General features: G+C 40.4%; 1 protein-coding gene across 2 annotated transcripts; it reads right to left on the reverse strand.

The window, feature by feature from the left end:
* Positions 1-2,202: 2,202 nt before the first annotated feature.
* LOC133213457 (activated RNA polymerase II transcriptional coactivator p15-like) lies at positions 2,203-14,304 on the reverse strand. 2 transcript variants are annotated; one of them, XM_061355663.1, is made up of 4 exons: positions 14,148-14,304; positions 12,273-12,395; positions 6,721-6,829; positions 2,203-2,526 (listed from the first exon to the last, which is right to left on the reverse strand). In XM_061355663.1, exons 1-4 carry the CDS (start codon positions 14,217-14,219, stop codon positions 2,447-2,449), a joined length of 384 nt encoding a protein of 127 aa, XP_061211647.1. In that variant the 5' UTR covers positions 14,220-14,304; the 3' UTR covers positions 2,203-2,446. The 2 variants fall into 2 exon arrangements, with proteins under 2 accessions (XP_061211647.1, XP_061211648.1); XM_061355664.1 differs by lacking the exon at positions 2,203-2,526 and adding an exon at positions 3,115-3,349.
* Between the last annotated feature and the right edge of the window lie 8,715 nt (positions 14,305-23,019).

Raw genomic sequence — 23,019 nt, forward strand, 5'->3', positions numbered from 1 at the left:
AGTCTGAATTTTCTTCTCAAATTAGAAAGACTACAGCCCTAGACAATTTCATGACAAATCACTATCAATCACTATATTAAAAGCTTTTCACTTACTCCCCCTCAAATTAATGAATTTAATTCTCCGCCATCCTGAACACAATCATATTCTCTGATAGACAGCATCCAATGACCTGCTACCACAGCCATCAAAGTGAGGACAACATTCCCTCTAACATAATCATGCACTTTAGAGTAGTCATGTGAAAGTATTGAGGTAAAATGGGTGAAACCTGGTTACAAAATTTCAGATTTCAAGAAAAAAAATCATGTACATACTGCAAACACCTAGACCCTGTTGATAGCGATCTGAAGCAATTTATTTCATTCACTCATCTGTGAAATTTTAGCATATTCATATTTATCCTATTTGTCCAAAGATCCCTACATTTAAGAGTCACTCAAAAAAGTAACATTGTGCTCAAAAATGCATTTGCTCCCCAAAAACACCTCTTTACCCTTTTATTCACCCTCAAGCAGTTCTTAAAAACCTCAAGATTTCCTGAGCTGTACAAAAAACAATCTTAACTTCCTACGCAATATGCCATACGTTAAAGAGCAGGCAGAGATATCCAACATAATATTGAATTTAACAATATGTATTTAATTTGATGAAGCCACCCTCCCTCATCCTTCAACAAGTATTCGCATTAAATTACAAACCGTGCAGAACAGAACAGTCTGTGTATGCACATCCATGCATGACTGCAATAAAACCTATCATATTAAGATATTCCAAAATTGAATACTAAATCCTGTCTGTACAAAACTTGAAGATTACATTAAATTTAACATTGAATGAGAAAATTACAGCCAAACCAATTAGGTAGTACATTCACTATGTAGACTAGAAATGTCAGTTCTCATGAACTGGATTCATCTTCTTCCTTCGATTAACTGAACTAAGTCAGAAAATAAACTCTCCTTCAATTCTGCTTATGTACAAGTCTTCACTGTAGGCATTATGTCAGCTAACTTTGATTTTTCACCACTAACTTCTGCACTGGTGTACCCTTATCTCTCCAAGTTCTACTCAAACATATTCTCCCTTCTTCATCCCATTGTTTGTGACAGCTATCAAGAAGCCCCTTCAGATGACGCAGCATCTGGTCTAATAGAGCTTCCACTGGGCAGCACTTATCAGAACAGTACAATGGTTGACAGTGAAGTCCACTGTAGTCATGATGCACTATGCACCAATCCTCCGCTGTAAGTGCCAAATATCTTCTGTACAAAAGATAAACCAGCTGTGTACATGTAAGCTGCACAAAGCAAGCCAAGTGATTTGGGCAGGCAGCATGGACAGAGCAAATGCTCCATCCCTGGCAGTGTTCGCAGCAGACAGGCTGGAAAGGGCACAGAAAAACCTTGTCTAGTGGAAAGCTACGATGCAGGGCAGTTGGAAGTAGATGATATTTAAGGTCCCTTCCAACCCAAACAGTCCTATGATTCTATGGTAGCCAGACCATTTTGGCTGAGGAAGTTTTAATACTGCTTAACTGTTAACCTGTGTTACAGCCTAGTTTAAGCATCTTTGTTAATGCAGTACACTCAAATGAACAAATACAGGTTAACAGTTCTTTCCTGTAGGTGACTAGTTAGTGTGTTCAATAATCTAATGCAAAGCTTGAAAAGGGTACCTAATAACCACATCTGGAGCTTTTCAATACTATCTTACTCTGAGGTATATGTCTATTACTGTAAAAGTTTATGCATCATATTCTAAAATCTAGGGTCCAAGAAAAAGGCTAATTTTATTTTCTAAGTCAAGCAAGCTAGACAAAGAATTAGAAGAAATAGCATGTGGCTTGTGTTCAAGTGTTACTGTTTAGCATAACACTTCATGCACCTAATGGAAAAAGTCTATACTCAGGACTGTTTACATCTGAATAAATACGGTAAATTAACAAATACCGTATTGAAAATTATCTACAAAGATGTGTTTTACCAAGTATTCACTGTTTGTATCAAGTCTTAAAGAAGAAAACTATCAGGGCAATACCATGGAGTATGAAATAAAAAATTTAAATGGAGACATTTTAAGAAATGTCCTCAGACAACAAATTCATTTAAACTGCTAACCAAACTGAAACTAAAATAAAGACTAAAGCTCTTAGGTGGCCTTATCAACAAATACCTTCAATCAAAAGGCCATGAACAAGTATCCTTTGCATATTATTTATTTTACACCATGAGGCAAATGCAACACATTACCTTTTAGTAAAGTACACACAAATAGCCTCACTTAAAATACACTTTTAATGCACATAAAAAAAGTATTCATCTTACAAATTGTTTTGCAATCCAAATATACAATAGCTTGGAAAACAATGTTTTATAAAACTAAAGCCAATGCTAAAGGACTGCTTAGGACAACCGAAGTGATAAATGTTTCTGTATGGCTCTCTTTACAGTTTTCTTACTGCATCATCAATATCAGAAATCTGTTCCTTCAGCTGGTTCCACTGTTCTGGATTTAAAGAAATACCTGAAACACATTAAAAAAATAACACTTAAGACAAAAAGAAAATTGTGGTACAGGATCTTGCATATTTACTATCAAGGCTGGCTTCATACACAAAGTCTATGTTATACCTACTGTTCTTGAGCTACTTCAAAAACCATCTTAATTACTCACCTGGAACACTTCAGTTTAACCTTAGACTTCAGCTTACCTCTGGCCAAGTTTAAATTACAAAGAAAATGAGTACAGTGGAACAAATACATTCACAGGCATGGAAATACAGGTGTGGCCTTGACAGAAGGCAGCACAAAAGCCCTGGGTGAGAAGTAGGAAGTCACTGGTATTCCTGTTGACTCCCAAAAAGCCATACCTCTGCAGACTGACTGAACTTCTACACGGTACCATAATACCGCGGGGGGGGGGGGCCCCCGCCGGCCGTGTAGGGGAGAATGTTCCTCTTATTTCTTAAATCACTGTAAATAATTCATACTGTAAATAACATTTTGAGTTACTCCGCTCCCTAGCACTCCCAAGCCAACATGGAAGTTACTTTTCCACTTGAAGTTCACCACAGTTTCTACTGACAATAAAAATTTAGTGCCACACATACCATTTTCTCAGTTCTAAGTTTGTACTGCCTCAAATTTGAGTCCAGGTACATAGTTCCTTTGTGCATTAGTCTCCTCATTCTTCCCCTACAATCTCTATGCCACATCTATGCTAGTACAGACTCACAGGCCTACCTCTCATACTCTCACCTGCCAGGCTTTCCTACTATTTACCCCCACTCTCCCCTCTCAGTGATCACACTTCCTTCATTGCTTTCTCCATGCAGGTGGAGCAGGACCTGAAAACAGGTGAAACGTTGAATTCCATTTCTGGGGCTCATCACCTTTTTTTTTTTTCTACCATCACTGTCTTATCAGAGCATCACAGAGCAAGTAGTCTGCACAGAACAAATCTAAGAAGTTTTCCACCAGTCTTTGGTGAGGTTTCCTTAGAAAAAAGTTAGGCCATTAACCACTTTAGGGAACCAAATGTCCCTGAACCACATACTAGATCAATTGCATGCAGCTCAGATCTGCTGTTTTATACAATCTAACACAACAATTTAAACAGATTTTTATTACACAATTTCAACTGCTTAAATAGTGTTCAAGATAACTAGGTAAGCAGCTCCTAAGTACGTAAGTATTCTATTTTAATAGAATTCAGACCCTTTTGCCACACAGGTAAACACCTCTCTCTACCTTATCATGTAATTTTTGTCACTTGGCCTACCCATCAAATCTCACTGTAGTCTGCCACTCAAACTGCATACACTTTTGACTTTCACCTCAAAACACAGGTTTGTGTTAAAGCACAAAGCAGGTTAAAGTCCTTAGAAGACATATTTTTTTTTGTTAAGTAGCAGTAACAAATACAAACCAAGGTATTTTCCTGTACCATACAAGTGCACCTGTTCATACAAACCTATTCTCAGTGGTCATCTAAGAAATTATGAAAATGCTTCTGAAGCTTTCCAAATGTCTCTTCACTGAGTTGCCGCAGGACACATCAGAATAATGTGACAAGCCTGACATTGATTGTATATAAAATGTCTACAGTCTCCAAAGCAGAATGCTTCATACTTACCTCTTTACTTCACACAGTATAAAAACCAATTAAAAGTAGGCTTTTCTAACAGAAGCAGTACAAAATTAATTTAAACATTGCTGCTCTACTCAGAAAGTGTGGCAGGAGGGCCAGGAGACCTCCTTGGATGGGTAAGGAGCTGCTGAGGAAAATTCAAAGTTAAAAAGAGGTTTATAAAAGCTAGAAGCAAGGACAGGTGGCCTGGGAAGAACACTGGGATGTTGTCCGGGAAGCTAGGGACCAGGTTAGGAAAGCTAAGGCCCAGTTAGAATTAAACTTGCCTAGGGATGTTAAGGATAACACGAAGGGATTCTATAGGTACGTAGCGACAGACTAAGGACAATGTAGGCCCCTCCAGAAGCTATCAGGAGAACTGGCTACCCTGCATTTGGACAAGGCTGAGGTTCTTAATGACTTCGTGGCCTCGGTCTTCATTGGCAAAAGCTCTGACCGCACTACCCAAGTCTTGGAAGGCAGACGCAGGGACTGTGAGAATGAAGACCCTAGGCCCACTGTAGGAGAGGAATTGGTTTGAGACCATCTTAAGAACACGAATGTGCGTAAGTCCATGGGACATGATGAAATCCATCTGCGGGTCCTGAAGGAGCTGGCAAATGAAGCTGCTAAGCCACTGCCCATCATATTTGAAAAATCATAGCAGTCAGGTGAAGTTCTCGACGACTGGAAAAAGGGAAATATAACCCCCATTTTCAAGAAGGGGAAAATGGAGGACCCAGGGAATTACAGACCAGTCAGTCTCACCTCTGTGCCTGGAAAAATCTTGGAGCAGATTCTCCTGCAAGGTGACAGCCAGCATAGCTTCACTAAGGAGAAATCCTGTCTGACCAATTTGGTGGCCTTCTATGAAGGAGCTAAGGAACTGATGGACAGGGGCAGAGCAGTTGATGTCATTTACCTGAACTAGTACAATGCATTCGACACTGTCCCACACGACATCCTTGTCTCTAAATTGGAGAGACATCAATTTGATAGGTGAACCACTCGGTAGATAAAGAACTGGCTGGATGGCCACATGCAAACAGTTGTGGTCAATGGCTCCAAGTCCAGCTGGACACCAGTTAACGAGCGGTGTCCCTCAGGGATCGGTGTTGGGACCAGTCTTGTTCAACGTCTTTGTCAGTGACGTGGACAGTGGGATTGAGTGCGCCCTCAACAAGTTTGCCGATGACACCAAGCTGTGTGGTTCGGTTGATATGCTGGAGGGAAGGAATGCCATTCAGAGGGACCTCTACATGCCTGTGAGGTGGGCAGTGTGCACTTGCAGCCCAGAAAGCCAACCATATCCTGGGCTGCATCAAAAGGAGCGTGACAAGCAGCTCGAAGGAGGTGATCCTGCCCCTCTACTCCGCTCTTGTGAGACCTCACTTGGTAGTATTGCATGCAGTTCTTGTGTCCTCAACATAAAAAGGACATGGAACTGTTGGAACAAGTCCAGAGGAGGGCCACGAGAATGATCAGGGGACTGGAGCACCTCCTGTATGAAGATCGGCTGAGAAAGTTGGGGCTGTTCAGCCTGGAGGAGGGAAGGCTGCATGGAGACCTCATAGCAGCCTTCCAGTATCTTAAGGGGGCATATAGGGATGCTGGGGATGGACTATTCATTAGGGACTGTAGCGACAGGACAAGGGGCAACGGGTTAAAACTTAAACAGGGGAAGTTTAGATTGGATGTAAGGAAGAAATTCTTTCCTGTGAGGGTGGCGAGGCACTGGAATGGGTGCCCAGGGAAGCTGTGAATGCTTCATCCCCGGTGGTGTTCAAGGCGGGGCTGGACGAAGCCTTGGGTGGCATGGCTTAGTGGGAGGTGTCCCTGTCCATGGCAGGGGGGTTGGAACTGGATGATCTTAAGGTCCTTTCCAACCCTAACTATTCTATGATTCTATTCCCAACTGTCCTTGTGCCCTCACACTGCAGGTGGCAAAGTTCTGAGAACTGTTCAGTGAAGGCATGCCATAAAGAGCTAGTATGCGAGTGACAATTAAAGGTAAAATGGCTTATGCTGTGCTGCAAATCAGAAGCACAGGGAACACCTGAGGTATCTGCACCTCAACTAAAATCTTTACACATTTTTTCTCAAATTAATCATATCAAATGTTTTAATTACTTTAATTAAAATTTGATAGAAATTGAAGGGCACTGTCTAAAAGAAATTAGAATCTTATCACAAATTGAGTAAGTTAAATTTTTTCAGTGAATTTTGAAAAAAGAAATCAAATTATAATTTAAAAATAAATAAAATTAATTAAAAAATAAAGAAAAACTGCATCAATTTAATCTGGGTGTGTACAGCTATACATATAAGTCCCATACTGAATTTGTTTGTATTTGATGCTTTGTTTTCCATAAATTATGGAGAATCCATTTAGGAAAAACAGATTCAAGACAACAAACCCAATTTGCTTTTGTGTATAATCTGCAGATAAAACTAATCGTTTTTCCAATATAAATGATAAAGTAAAATGAAAAACAATGCAGCAACAAAGTATAAAGATCTGATACACAAAGCTCTCCACCAAACTGCAGGCAACATTTTAATACGAAGTAACACAAAGCAGAACAATACCTTTTCTGCCAGGCTTCATTTCACCTTCTTGATCCATCCAATATTCTCTAATATCAATTAAAACTTTCCCTTTAAAGTCACGAACGCTGACATATCTCATTTTGCCAATCTGTCAAAACACATATAAGGGCATTTTAGCTATTTTACATATTACAGCATTCACTTTTCCCAGCAGTATCAGGATCTAACATGTGACATTGCACACTGTAAGCTTATTTTAGACAGCAGAGAAGCAACTAGATAAAAAGCTTAATCCAGAGCAGTCAGTAGGCTAATAAGTAACAACTCAAAATTAGTTGAGCACTTAAAGCTTAATGCAAAAATAGCTCTCCTACAACAAAAATACCTATACTCTTAACATGCTTACTTCTTACAAAAGCCACTAATTTACTGTTTGTGGAAATAAAATTTTGCCTAAAAAGAAAAATAAATTGTGTCTGCTGAAATAAAATTTGTCTCTAAAATTCTGCTGAAATAAAATTTCACAACCATCTTCATTTGCAGCAGCTGTAAACAGGGAAAGAGAGAGCTCTAATCCAAAACAGCTTCTAGTCAGTTTCATAGGTACAGAAAGCAAGTTAGATACTCACATGTAGCAACTGCAACTTTACAGGTTTTTGGTTTGGGGTTGTTTGGTTTTTTTCTTTTTTTTTAAATACAGTAAATACAGATGGAATTGAAAGTTAACCAGCTGTGCCATGCCCACTCCCAAGTCCTCATGGCACTTCCTGAGAACTGTGGGTAAAAGACTACCTCACTCTACCAGGTATCCCAGAGAAGAGTATTCAAATCCTGTAAGTTTACCAATATGTAGCATCGTATGAAATGACTTTGGAATTTCAAATTTCTGCACCACAGTGGCTTGAGTTATGAGGGTGCAAAGAGCGGGGAGCAGGGACAACTCACACTGACAACTATATATCACACTACATATTTAGGCTCATTAAAGGTCTTTCCAAATTTCATTTAAAAAAATAATTGTTAACATAAATTCAAAGTACAATGTGAATTTGAGAATCAGGAATTGGATAATAAAAACACAATCAAATACAATTCACGCAGAAAAACTCTTTGAATTCTGTATACATCTGGATACTTTTTATGAGGAAAGAACACATTCTAAATAAACAGTTTTAAAACAGAATACTCCTTCCTATTAAAACATTTCACATCAGTTTTCAGCTTCACTAGTTGATGCATCTTGCATTTTGATATGATTTTAAAGGGCCCACACATATCCGCATTTCATAAAATAGATAGAAAAATGCTTTCTCTTTGCTTAAAGCAATTTTTCTTACATAGATCATTAACTCTAAAACTGATTTTAAAACCATTAGGACATCTTTAGATACCATAAGCCTGAAGCAGTTTTCTTGCTTCAAACAACCCTTTAAAATTAACAAGATCTTACAGTTTATAAGATTAGTATTTTTTGAGTGATTTTTTTAAATACCTTCACAGTACTACAAATTTAACATTAAAAAATAAGGTACGATGTCATGATAGTGGAGTTCTTTCATACAAAACTTGGTACCATGCCCAAGTCCACCAGCACTGCTGGCAAAGAATATCCTAAATAGCCTACATGAACAACATCTCTCGATTTTACACTTTAATGCGTCAGTGACTTTTAAAGTCATCCCTAAGAGCAGCTTTAAGTAGTACTACACACAATGCTTCCCTCCCTCCTGGCACTGAATAATTTCTGACCAATTTGTTTTCCACACAGCAGCTGATAGCGCTAGGGTAATTTCTCTGATCCAAGGCATCTTTGTATCTCTATAACCACAGTGGTGTTCCATGGGTTGTATTGATTTATAACAGCATAGTTACTGCAGTTCAACCTTCATAGACAAGTTTGATGCTTTTTATTACATATTACACTGAATTACATACACCAGAAGACACTGAAAGCATTATTTCCAGGTTTCTATTTCTTTGAATAAAAGGCACTGAACTATCTCAGTTCCTTTCACAGCTATGGAACGGACTTCCTGTTATGAGCTTCAGCAACAATCTTCTTCACCACTTTTCCCTTTTCCAGTTTGTCTTGATTATGTAGAAATAGCCAAAAAACATCATTCTTTCTTAGGTGATAACTACATATACTGCATTAGGAAGGACACAATAAAAAAATCCTGTAAACAGTAAGATCTGCAACACAGCAAACTGATTGCGGTACGCATCAGTGACCACCTAAGCTTCAGAATTAATGTGCTAAACCAATGACCTTTCCAGAGCATCACAAATTTATATTTCTCTACTGTCAGCCTATGATAAAGACGCTACACTGGGAAACTGGCAAACTTATTTTTCACAAGTCACAAAGCAAATACAAACCAAATTAAAAAAAATATATATATGTATACATATATACACACACACATATATATATATATATATACATAAAAGAGAAAGGAGAGGGGGGAATAGGCAGTACAACACACAGACAACTTTTGAAGTAAGTGAAGTGTGATCATGCAATGTGCTTCCACTCTGGGTAGTCATTAATACCACATACTGACAGCATTAAAAACCTTATCCAAATCAGGCAGAGGTAGATGACAGGATTTATCAAACTAACCAAAGAACATGATGCAGAGCTCATGCTGGCTTGAAGTCATAGCCAGGAATCCAATATATGAATACAAAACCCTTCCACATAAGCATGAATAACACTTGTCCTTCAAGCATCCACTAATACATCACAAAAAGGAGTAAGATAAATATCTACAACCCAACTGAATCTAAATCCTTCAAGAAATTCCAAAGTATGCTATGCTAACTATAAAACCCAGAAAGACCAAGATACTTAAATAAACAAAATACACTTGGTCTCTTATATTGAAATAATTTCCTCCAACTTACGTTTATGGTATTCCCCGTAAGTAGTTTCAAAAAATACCACCACGCCAACATTAGACTCAAAAAAAATTGTAAAATGCGCATCTTGATGAAAACGCTGAATCTTCTGAATACACCAGTCACAATGAGCTCTATATGAAGGAAAGCTGTATACTTCAGGGTACAGAATAACAAGCCTTTAAGTTTCCCGTCATTTGGTGCCACTCCCACACACAATATGGAATTAAAGAATTTCTGTCCTACGAATGCTTTACAGCCTGATCTCCACTGCAGCCACACTTGTAAGGTATACTGCATAGTCCCTTGCACATCAGACATGATTTTACTGCCACAGGAAAGCACAAAGGAAACCTTCTTGTATTAGTAGCAGCCCTAGAACAAACAAAATACCTATAAAAAAAACCCCAAACCAAAACATTAGAACACATCTAGATCTTCTAGCACGCTCTCTTGGGGTGGAGGGAGAGAGGTTAAGTATCCTCATACCTACAGTGCTGTTTGTACTTTGTAACAGTTGCATCCCAGTTAACACACATAAGCTGACGTAGTATGAAAAAACTCACCAAGCTTCACATAATACAATAAGCGATCTAAAAAAACCTTTTGTTGTCCATTAACTAAAAGGCAGGCAGAGACTAAGTAACGCTGATGTTTTAGGTCAACGTGATTATCAAAATTTTTTTTCTGTATTACACTCTACACTGGAAGAATCCTGTTCTCAGACTAACAGGAGTCCTCTGCTGTCTGTTTTTAGTAACTTTTTACTGTCTTAGGTCAAAAACATTGAAAGAAATCAGAGCACGCAAATATTTCTGCTTTTATCTGAAAGGATTTTGGGTTTTTTGCATCAGGGAGAGTTAAAAATTTAAACAGCTTTCTCCAAAGCTGGAATTTCTGAACTTATTACAAACATGTCATAAAGCTTATACATAGCTTTCCTGAGTTCTAACTGCAGTTCACCTCATAACGCATAGAAGACATGATCTCATTTTTTCTGGCATGGCTCAAAACATGCCCCAGGAGAGCTAGAAGCATGATATTCTTCCTTTGATGAGAAAGTCCAGTCATTGCCTTCAACTGAACTTCTCTCTCCCAGATATATATGAAGAGGAAAGTGAGAGCTGATAAATCAAAGAAAAATTATATATATAAAAAAATTCCTGTATTACAGTGTTAAGCAGATCTTCCCTCAGAAAAGACTGCTGGGGGGGGGAGAGAGCTGAAGTTGTGCCACATCACTTTGCACAGCTGCAGCCCAAAACCATTTATTTTGCCTTACTCAGTGTTGGTGCCATCTTATTAGGCACCTCTCTCATACCGTTTCATAAACTTAAGAATCAAAGTCTCCAAGTTCCTTTCTCTAGGCAGCTAGTCAGAGACATTTAGTAAGTCATGATCCATACCCATTGTCCTGGGTTTAGCAGTGGCAGTCGTTTTTCTCTTTCTTGGTAGCTGGTGCAGTGCTGTGTTTTGACTTTCAGCTGGGAACAAAGCTGGTAAAAATGATGTTTTGGTTTGGCCAAGGGCTTTGTGAGCCTCATGCTCTGCCAGGGAGGAGGGAAGCCGGGAGGAAGCAGAGATAGGACACCTGAACCAAACTGACCAAAGAGGTATTCCATACCACAGCACGTCATGCCCAGGATTTAACTGGGAGGGACCCGGAAGGGGTTAGAGGGCCTGCAGGGCTGGAGGAGGTATCGGTCAGTGCTTGGTCGGGCTGGGGGGAGCGAGTTATTGGTCGCCTGGTGATGGGGTGTTGTATTCTCTTCTCTTGTTATTTCCTTTATCATTACTATTATTGGTGGCAGCAGTAGTGATGTGTGTTATACCTTAGTTACTAAACTGTTCTTATCTCAACCTGTGGGAGTTGCATTCTTACTTATTCTCCTCTCCGTCCCTCCAGGAGTAAGGGGAGGGCAAGAAAGGGGGGGCAGTGGGTAACAAGCTGTCTGTCTGGGTTTAAACCATGACACCCATAAAACAGGTAATTCCAAGCCATGTATATTGACGCAGAGAGCTTTTAGCACACTGCTGTTGCCTTGGCCAACCAATCGCCTGAACTACAAACACCCTGACTTCACAAATGAATCTTGCTACTGAGAAATATACATTCACCTTAAACTGTACATCTGAAATACAAGGACAATTAAAATGCAATCTTTCTGGAAGATCAGTGGGAAAAAAAAAAAAAAAAACAAACAAAAAATCCCACAAAAAAAAAATCCCCAAACCCTGAATCATAAAACAAAGGAACAAGCAGAACTTATTCCAAGACACTGTCTTATAAGGAGCCAAACTGCCCTTGACCTAGATAAATGGGAACGAAGAGTCCCTACTTCGGTTTCTAAGAACCTTTCTTTCTAGAGTCCTGAATATAAAATATTTCTATGTAGAGACAGTCCTGATCTAACATTTAAAGCATATTCATGGAAAGTGCTGTATTTACCAACAAAATGACTATCCAGAGTTACCATGGGCAAAGACACAGGGGTTAGATCAACTGCTACAACTCAGATACTGTTTACTCCGCTGAAACCTGACAACTCTTTTTTTGAGCATCTCATCTGCATGCTACCATTGTAATCCCCCTAGTAAAAGCTTTAGGAGACCAAGCACGGTGCCCCCAAAATATTCAGAGCACCTCATAAAACTTATACTAATTATGACGCAATGTTAATCAATTTTACCTGAAACATATTTTCATCTGTGGTACTGCTTTGCTTAGAAGAAGCTGCAGCACCTTTTGAACTTTCACCAGTCTTTTGTTTCTTTACAGGCTTTTCTGGAGCTGCTTGCGTTTTCCTCTTTGCCTTGGAACAAGAATTAAAAAAAAAAAAAAAGAAAAAAAAGGAAAAGAAGAAGCATGAACCACAACTCATTCTGTAAGTTACAGAAAACTTTGTATCAATGGTCACAAACTACTACTACGCAATGCACATTATCACATTCCTGCTGTGAATGCAGGAATGCAATACTGTACATTTAGAGTGGAATTTAATTTAAAAATAAGACATTAATTCTGTTCACAGACAAGTTCACCATAATACTTCGTCTTTAAAGAGAACTGAACTAGATCAAAACACATTTCAAATATCCTACTCTTTCTGTCCAATAAGGCTGTCAGTTAGTACTTTTAATGAAAAATTTAAAGTCTGACAGAAGTTCCACCTTCCTTTCCGCTGAGTAGCACAAAAAATGCAGGACAGCTTACAACTCTTCCAAAAAAAAAGAAAAAAATAGATGAGATAGTGAAGAAAGATCTGGAAACCAACTTCAGAGTATTTTTTATTTTTTTTAATGAAGTCAGTGTTGAATCTCTGTCCATAGTACAATAAATTAAATGTCTTTAAATCACTGAGGCTGTAAATCTGATTACCCACAGATGCTACAAAGTCTCTTATTTCTACTAATGGTTATATGGTAACCATGTCAATTCCCAAACAAAGAGTAAGATCAAGATACCAAAAACAAGTCTCATGTGCTAGAATCATACTAGGGATAACTGCCTTTAAAGACAAAAAAATTCCAACAAGTATGGGAGGTTAAGAGGGGGGGGAGAAGGGGAAAATGACACACCAAGCCAAAACACCACCACTTCACTGCCCACAAAAGCAGACTGCTAGACTCTGTCTTTTCAGGAATTCAGTTCCTTATAAAAAAATAAATTCACCTGCTTGTTTCCTCTTCTACTAAAATCTCACAGAATGCCTAACTTGCAAAGTGCAACAAAGTCACATTTGAACCAATAAAGCAGCCAGAGTCTTTTCACACACTACATTAAAAGACCCGATTTCTGCATTGCAAACTAGAATTTCTTAAGATAAATTCACTTTTTTCTGGTTTTGTTCGTAATAATTGGCACATCTATACAAACTTATAAATTAAAGAGCTATTAAAAATGGGAACACAGAATTCATGTTATACCAGTCAGCATATTAAAATTAATAATCTCTAAGACATTAATTTCAGTTCAGCTTTTAAGTGAGAAACTAGCAGATGGTATTACAGTAAATGTAAGCATCTGAAACAGAAGAAGAACATGCAAATAAGATAAGCAAGCAACACATGGAGGACAGGGCAAGTGAGGGTTTTTGGTTTGGACAAGTAATCTGGACCAAATTGAAAGAGGCAGGGATGGGGGTGTTATCTTTGTCTTCAGAATTAGTCCAAACTCTTGCCACCAGGGCCACAAAAGGCTGCCATCACATGCCAGAAAGCAGCAAAGAAATCCAGAAAGCTTACGGTTAGATGTATCACATCAAAAACACTAAAGAGAGCAAAACTTCAGGAAAAAAGCTTACTGCAAGGCAGAAAGCATCCTATACACCCAAACCCTCATGTTGGGAGGTGGAGGGGTTTTTTTGTTGCTGTTGTAGTTGTTGGGTGTTAGGTGTTAAGGTGCAACAGATAGTGTTTTGGGTTAGGTGCCTGACAAATCACATGGACTGGCACGCATGCTGTGACATAATGCTCACCTAATTCCTTAAGAATTCCTAATTCCTTAAGACCAGCCTGAAATCTAAGAGTTAATACAATAGTAAGAAACTACACATAATGTTCACCTTTTTGTCAACTTCACTATCTGAATCACTGGCAGATGAGCTTGACGACACAAGTTCCTTTGATTTAGGCATTCTAGGAAGAGAAAAATAACATTAGAACACTGCAAAAGAACTACATCCCTTAATGGCTGAAAAGCCATCTTCAAACCTGTTTGTAAAGGCTCATCTTCTCTAAAACTCTTTAGGACTTTCTTGCCTTTTATACAAGTTTTAATACACACTGTAGATGCAATATCAAACACTCTTCCTGTTGATATCTCTTCCTCTGTTTGGTGCAACTGCATTAAATGTGGTGATTTTGTTTCCAAGTGATTTACAAAGAGACAATTTTTCACCAGTTTCATATACACCTAGATATGGCAGAAACCAAAACGTAAAAAAATACAATAAAGTGTTTTCCTCCAGTTGAACTCCTTACGTTACATTCATAAATATAAACTATTAAGCCCCCTAGCATTATCTCTACTCTTACAAAGCCATTTCACCAGTTGGATTTGCAAGCAACGTGACACATAATCATCACACATAAAGCTAAACCTCCCACCAATAAGACAAAAAGCCTGAAAAAACACCTCAGTTACAGTGAACTACAGTACTGCAATCAGTATTTCCACCGCAGCTTCAACACATCAGTCACTAGAGTCTATTTATTTGCAAAGAAGAGGGCATTCAGCCTTCCTCGAAGGCTGAATGCCAGGTGTGCTTCTGTATCTCTAGTATGCAAACATGTGGTTAGATATAGCAGCCATACATCTTGCCTGCTACTCTCTGTAACAAGTAAATAGCTCATTTATTGTTTCACAATAAAAATAAGCATCCCTGAGAGAAACTGTATAAAATAAACTACACCTTGGAAAGGCTAAGAAAAGATTAAACAAGCATAGCTTAGGGAAAAAAAAAGTAATAAAAAGAATAGTAGTGGTTTTGAATTGGTAGAGAAAAATACATATGCAAATCAGAAAAAATTGAATTTAAATAATGATAATGGATCAGCGTGATTCTAAAGAAGATTAATTTCTGCCGTAACAGCTTCAAGCGCGATGGTGGAAGCTGTAGCACTGCAAATTAAACAGGGCATGGGGAAAGCACAATTCAGGCACGCTGCAGGACGGAGGCAGAGGAGAGCTGCAATGGGACAATGTAAAAAAGCACAGCGAGGCCACGACACCGGGTGAGCCGAATTAGAACAGACAGATCCGCGGTGGGGCGAGGGCAGCAGCAGGGAACAACTCTAGGGTCCGGATGAAGGAGCGCCAACATGGAGGAAGGTGGGGGCGGAAACTGGAGGATAAAAATCAGTAGGGGGTGGTAGGGGTCCCTCAGGAGAGACTGGCAGGCGCAGAGTGACGAGACACCTAAGCACCGGGGAGAGCGAGGGCGGAACGAGACGGGCCAAATGAGGACGAGGGAAAAAGACAGAGAAGACAGACAAGCCAGGACGAGCTAGGAACATCAGGTAGGCGGATCCCAGCCGCCATTTTCCTCCCCTATTCCTCTTTTCTATGACTTGTGTTGCCCCCCGGGGGAAAGCAGCGAGGGCCTGAATAGAGGGGCACAGGCAAGGACGTCCAGGCTCTCCCGAGGCAGGGTGGCAGCAAGCAAGCTGCAGGTCACAAGCGAGGAAGTGGAGAAAAGGCAGCACAAAAAATAAAGGGTCAGGGGTCTTCAGCGAGCAGGGTCAGATCCCGCAGCGGGGGGGCCGTAACCGGGCGGCTCTCCGCCGCCATTTTCTCCCTCACTCAAATCCTCTTTGCCCCCTCAACATGGCAGCTTTTCCTCCCGAACCTGGCCTGCTGCAAAGCGCGGCATCCCTCCCGCGGGGCACAGCAGGCACTCGAGGAAAAGGGGAACCCTCACCACCACATGGCTAACCGGGCGCGATTTCCATCCCCCGCGCCCGCCAGGGGTTACTGGGGAATCGGCAGTCAGTAACAGAGGTAAGGGGTTGGGAAAACTAGCGGAGACCCCGATGGGGACAAACAGGTACCCCAACACTTACGTCCCGCTTCTCGCGCTTGTCCCCTCTGCTGCGAAAGAAGCGGAAGTTACGTCCCGAGCAGTCCCCGCCCCCTGCCAGACATCACGTGGAAGGCGTGGGGGAGGTGCTTAAAGGGGACGCATGCCTTTGTTAACGCGTGTCTTCGCGGTCGCGCGGTCCTACGGGGCTGCTGCTGCCGGCTCCCCCGCCTCCTTCTCCACACGCCAAGGGAGCGCTGAGGGCGCACGAGCGCACCCTCCAAAGGGGAAACGAGGGGGGGGGGGGGATAACGGCAGGGCCTTGTTCGCCCTTCAGCCCAGCCTGAAGCCCCCAGGGTTGTGGCCTCCCTGCGGGGAGGCGCCGCCCGTGCTAGGCTTTCACCTGCTGCCTGCTCTCCGCTGAGGAACTGCGAGGGGAGGGAGGACGACTGGAAAGGAACAATTAACAATAATCTGGCAATGGGTGTTTTCTTCCTCCCGCCGCAGCGGGTCCTCGCAGCGCCGGCCCAGCAGCAGCGCCGAGAGGCGGCTTTGCATAGCGAAACCGCAGCGCGGGGCCCCGCAGCGCTGTTGAGGAAGGCGCCGATTCCTGTTCCCGTCAGCGGGTGGCGGATCCCGTGTGCCTCCCGCGGGGGCGCCCGGCGTGGCGGTCACCCTCGTTGGGTCAAGCGCAGGTTGGAGGATGGAGTTTAAAACAATCTCGGCTCCTGTTTCGAACATCTGCTTTTCAGGTGTCCTCCAAGCACCAAAAACCGCCCCAAAACAACTTGAAATACAGTTTTACAATGTTGACTATTTGTGTGCCATGTTACAGCAGAATGCGCTGTGCCTCCACGATGCCCTGCTGATGCTGTCTCCTGCACCAGGATCTGAAGAGCAGCTGTAGGCTCAGCGCACCTACACAAATATGCATTAGTTTCTAAGGTAAAACAACACCTATTTGGAGGAGAGGTGGGGAAAGGGTCTTCTGTCCCCAGCTTTGTGAAAGGAGAAGACTTTCAGCAGCCTTTGGAGGCTGTTGGAGCATGGGTGGTTTCATGTTTTGTCTTCCTGGGTTACCTATTTCAGCCTGTACTTTATGATGACAACACAGCTTCACACAGAACTAGCCCAGCCTGTTACTGTTTGCATATCACTGTTCACACTGATGGGTCACATAGCTGTACTGCAAGCATGGCAGGCTGCTAGTGTTTCAGATGCCTTTTATCAGTCTTGTCCTTTTCTCAGTGCTATTACCTGCTGTGCAAGCAGATTACAGAAATGGGAAGTGGACTTCAGTCCCAATGTCAGTTTCCAGATAAAGCTATGTCAGGCTTCAGAGCACGAGTTTTATAAGCAATGCCTGAGGGAACTGGGGTTGTTTAGTCTGGAGAAGAGAAGGTTCAGGGGGGACCTTACCACTCTTTACATTCTTACACTCTTTACAACCTGAAATGAGGATGTAGCCAGGAGCTGGGTGATCTCCCAAGTAACAAGTGACAGGAGAAGAGGAAACAGCCTCAAGCTGCACCAGGGGATGTTTACACTGGCTATTAGGGAAAAGTTATTCACAGAGAGGGTGCTCAGGCATTGGAACAGGCTGCCCAGGGCAGTGGTGGAGTCACCGTCCCTGGAAGTATTTACACACCATGTAGGTCAGGCCCTCAGTGATGTGGTTTAGTGGTAACCTTGGCAGTGCTGGGGTAATGGTTGGACTTCAGGACCTTAAAGATCTTTTCCAACCTGGTTGATGCTATGATTCTGTTGTTGATAGAGGTGGAGAGGGGTGGTGGCTGATCGGCCTCTGTAGTTTCAAGGACAAACACCTATTAATAAAGTGTTTAAAATCAAATGCCTTGGGCTTTTTTAAACTCCAAAGATCCCTGTTTGTTAACACGGACCAGAAGGTTAAACATAATGTTTCAAAAGGGGATAATTCCCCAAAGTCAGCGTGAGCAGCTGCAAGTGATATAAGGAAAGCAAGTGCGTAGAAAACATAGGGTTAAAATACTTTTAGCTTAACTTAGGTCTAAGATGGAGAACAATGTTTGTGTTGTAAGTCTGTGGTGTGATAACATAATTTAGTAGTCTTACTAACAACAGTGAATTGTTTCCTTTCATCCTTCTAATGAGTGATTTCTTACCATCCTTCTAATTATCAGTTAGTTTGGAGACAGTGACTCCTGTTCCTTGGGAGGCAATAAATTTTGTATACGCAGGTCACACTGTTTAAGTCTTTGCCAGCTATCAGAAACTTGCAGATACGGTTGGTTTCAGCTAATTTGTGATTACTGGGGCATCCTCCTGTGCTAAAGGTGAAAAGTGCACCCTGAGGAAGACTGCTTACTTCATCTTGAAGACCCCTGCCCACGACCATCGGAGGGCAGTGTGCAAGCGCCAAAAGGGAGGAGACTTACGATAATGAGTACCTAAACTAATAGTAATATCCCCGCCAAACTCTCAGGAACCTAACGTTTATGTATGTTTGTGTGTAATAAGTATCTGCCTGCTTAACCCCTCGGTGTGCAAGTTAGGAGGAGCGATCCCACTTGCACCTGGCGCCTTAATAAACATACCTGCTTTGTAACTCTCTCTGAGTTGTAGAGTCTGATTCTGTGCTTCGCAAGTCCTAAGCAGGACTTTCAGGTTTCTGAAAAAAATACTTACAGAAGGTGGGCAGCAGAGGTTTGCAGAAGGGATCCGTGAAACCTTTACAGCCCTCACGATGAGGTGAGGTAAACTGACTGCCACCACGAGCCAGTTTTTCACCTTTTCACTTCAGTTTCAGGAAAACAGGAAGTCAATACCAGAAATTAGAAATGCACTTTTACCTAGTTCTTAGAAACTGGCTGCTTTATAACATGATATATCTTGCAAAACAAAAATAGGAAATGTACAGTTCTTAATTTGTGCCTGATGCTTTGATTATAATCAAAAAGCACAGTAAGTGACATGCATGCAAATATATTCATTATCACCACTGAGCAAATACCAGGCTTGTCAAGCCATATGATTGAAGATGAACAGAAGATACTTTAATACTTAATGCTTAACTCCAACAAAAAAAGGAAAACAAAAAACCTGTTGCACACAAAATAATCTCCTCATGTAGAACACTAATTTGGGAAAAAAAAAAAAAAGCCATTCTTTTCAAGGCTTTTACTGACTTTCATATTAGAACACCAGTGGCAGTTCAGGTCTTTGTAATCCCTATCTGCCTTACTTTCTTACAAGGCAAGACCTGGTACACAAAGAATGCTATGGTTTTTGGAGCATCACATTCAAATCAACAATTCTTTCTGCATTTTTAATCAAGTTCTTCAGCCTTGAAATAAATAAAAATTCTAAGAAGAGATTTTCCCACTGGACCTTAAAGAGTTAATTTCTCCCACCTGCAACATTTCCTCCAAAGCAAGCACTGAGTTTATTTTTACAGTTTAATTCCTGAATAATAGGTCAGAGAAAGGGAGTGTTTGCTGGAACTAGGGATTTCACATTCTGTTTTTTTCAGTAATGATAGGTTTCTTTGATAATTGTTCTGGTCATTTAGTATAGTTGCTGTTGAGCTTTTTGATAAGTCACCCTTACTATATGTTAATCTATTTAAAGAAAAGAAAGCAGCTACTAGGCTTCAGAAAAGCGGGAAAGAAGCCTTAATTTTCCTGAAGTTTTTCTTCAGGAGAAGTTTTTCTTCTTAATTTTCCTGAAGTTTTTCTTCAGGAGAAAAACAGAATTTCTTCTGTTACCTTCTCAGTGAGTCATCTGTTCCCCCAAGGGGTATAGTACATTTTCTGAGCTCTTAAAATAGATTTTTGTAATAGGTTTGTTGCCTCATCAGACAGTTTCCTTCTTTAGCTGCCTTAAAAGGGCTTAAATTCTTCTAGTTACTGCCTGATTGCCTCATTTCATATCACACATGTCTTTGGCTGAGAAGAATGTTGAACCATTAGCTTTTACTTCAAAGGGAAATTTTAGCATGCAGATTTGCACACTAATGCTGAGAAATACATGCTTATGCTTCTGATCAGATAGCTATTACTAACTGCAGTGGCTTACTCCTCTAGCTACAAATAGTAGAGCTGGTAGGAAACACATTTAGTGGCAAGCAGAAAGAGAAACACCTCTTTAAATGTTTTAGTATTCACTACTTACTAGTTTAAAAGCTGGATGAAGAAGTCAACTGAGAAAAGAAAGGTTCACCTATAATACAGACATTAATTTTATTGAAGTGTCAGGAAAGAAAGAGTGAGGGATACTGCTAAGCAGTATTTCAATTGTGTAGTGTAACTGGTTTGTTTCTCATGTGCATACAATGTGTAACTTGAGTTGGCATTAACACTTGCATAATTTTCTCTTGCACTTGGATTTGGGTGGTGGGGTTTTTGTATGTTGTAATTTGGTATTCTAAGCACTGACAACTTCAATTTGTGGTTTAATAAATCACATTTATTAACACATCTGTTGTTATGGTTACTGCTCAATGTCTAAATCCTTAAAATCTTGGTGAAAAAATCGGGGCTTTGTCTTAAAAAAAAAACATAATTTCACTTTAAAATAAGAAGGTTGATAAGCTAACGAGTGTCCTGTCTTTGTAGCTAGCAGATCTGATTTCCAGGTGAGAACGCAGCACTGGACTCCTTATACTGATTTTAACCTTTTCCTATCTAGGACTTTTACAAAGAGAGCACTAAGTATTAAATTACCTTTTCAGGAAATGAAAGTGCAGGTTTTATTAACATGGTCTCTTAAGGATTAAAGCTTCAATCTTCTGTTATACTTGTCCTGCCCTCTGGTGGTCACACCAAGTCGGGCTGACAGTCCGGTTTTACATGAACCAAAAAAAAAAAAAAAAAAAGAAAAAAAAAAAGAAAGAGAGTTTATGTTTGCTTACTTTCAGTGGTTTGAAGAGAAGGTACAAAATATTTAAAATTTTAGCATTTTTTCCATCGTTTTTCAACTACAGTTTTGCAGTCGCGCAGTAGAAGCAAAGATGAATCTTTTGAGTAAAATATTAGGATTGATGACACTGCGTGTTACACGGTACTTTCTTCTTCGCACCATATTTTGAAGATTGATTCGGAGAAAACTCCAGGAAACCCTCCAACCCTTTGTCTCAAGATCTCCTGTCACGTAGTTGAAATGAAGTTAAAAAATCTGTTTTTCTTAATGCTAGCTTGACATTTTTGCCTGTGATATTTTTAGATGCACTGAACTTTGCACAAGCAGAGTAGCTGTACTGTTTAATTCTGAATTAAAGCTTTGTGATCCAGTGTGTGTTTTCATTCTGGAAATTCCTGGCTGACCTTCTGCAATCTTAATAGGAACAGAGATGGAGAAGTTTCTTTTTCCTATTAAAAAAATAAGACAAATAAGCAAAAATAAACACCACTGTGAATGTTTCACTAAAACCATCCTGCCTTTCTCCCTCTTCCACATAATTTGCACTTTATCACTCTATTTATTTTCCTCTCAGTTAAGGGTACAGAAATCAGTGAGGTTCAGAACGCCCTGAAGGATCTAATCTGAGTGTATTACTGTTTCATTTTGAAGCAAATCTGATACACGTCTCACAGAGATGCAATCTTGTTTTATAACTCACTGAGGTTTCTTAAGTGTAGACTATGAATCTGATCCTGCAAGCTAGTAGTAACATAAATAGATGTTATGTAATGGTTCACAAAGTCACGAGGAAGCATCAGGTTCTTATTAGGAAACTGCTGAGGGAAAGGCTTGTATAATACCACTGGGGTGTTTTTTTCCAAGGAAATGGGAAAGCTTCTTGAGTTTAATTTGGTTTTTAGTCACATTTAGTATATGTGTGTAGTTGTAGTCTTTCTAAAGTGATGCATGCACTGAAGATTCAGTATGCAAAACTCACCCTGAAAAGTAATTGGAAACTTCTGGAATTGCAGCTGAATTGGGCTGCCGAACAGGAGGTTCTGTTCAGACATATGCATGGCTGAAATCACAAGATGTAGGGTGCAGTGACTGAATTAGAACTACTAAGAATTATTTGAATGAAGGAAGTTAAAAACCTAAGGCAGAATTCTGTATTGTGCATAAGAAAGCCTTTTCTTTTTCTACTCAGCTTGTGGAGCCAAAGGTTGAAAGGAGGGTAAATATTCCAAGTTTACCTCATCAGTGAAAAAGAAGTAGGCAACTGCAGACCTACCCACTTGCAAATATAGCTTTAGTGATACGGTGTTAAAAGGTGTGTGAATGTCTGTATGCATATAGATGCTTATATTTTAAATGAAATTATATTGAATACTGTATATTAATATATTGGGAGGTTTGTACTGAAAAAGCTTGAAAAAGCGATGGAACAAAGAAAACGTCAATGTCCTTTTTGTCAAAGCACCATGATCCAGTGGTCCACTTATAAACAATCTTTCATAAAAATAAAGATGGGAGAGTATAAATACCTCTCGATATTAGAGAAATGGCATGAGTCGATTGAGGTTCTCATGGCAGAAGAGGCCATGCCCAGGGAACTGCAAGCCGTCCTGTCCCCACTATGTGGATACTTGAAGAAGAATTGCTGACAGTGCACCTAGGTCTTGAGTAAGGCAGGGAGTGTTTGGGTGCAAGGTCGGGCTGGGAAGCAGCCTGGGGAGTGATTGTTTATAGAATGGAATTCATAGTGACTGAAAACAGTCACTAGGAATGATGTAGTTGCTATTTGGCTTCATGGCTCGGACCCATATCTGTATGCTATATGTCACCATGCTTGAGTGAATAAAGGGGAACTAGTTGTGAAAGCAGCGTGTGTGTGTGTGTGTGTGTGTGTGTGTGTGTGCATAGCCTCTTTCTTACAGGGCCACAATGCCCTGTAAGTTCTTCTACAGAAAGTTTGCATAAAGCCCTCTCCTGAAGTACTTTCATATATAACTTCAGGATTAGGGCTTTTTTTATA

Source organism: Neopsephotus bourkii, unplaced genomic scaffold (assembly GCF_033783945.1).
Source record: "Neopsephotus bourkii isolate Nb327-2 ecotype Australia unplaced genomic scaffold, CSIRO-AGI_Nbou_v1 NB_822, whole genome shotgun sequence".
NCBI classification, from domain to species: Eukaryota; Metazoa; Chordata; class Aves; order Psittaciformes; family Psittacidae; genus Neopsephotus; species Neopsephotus bourkii.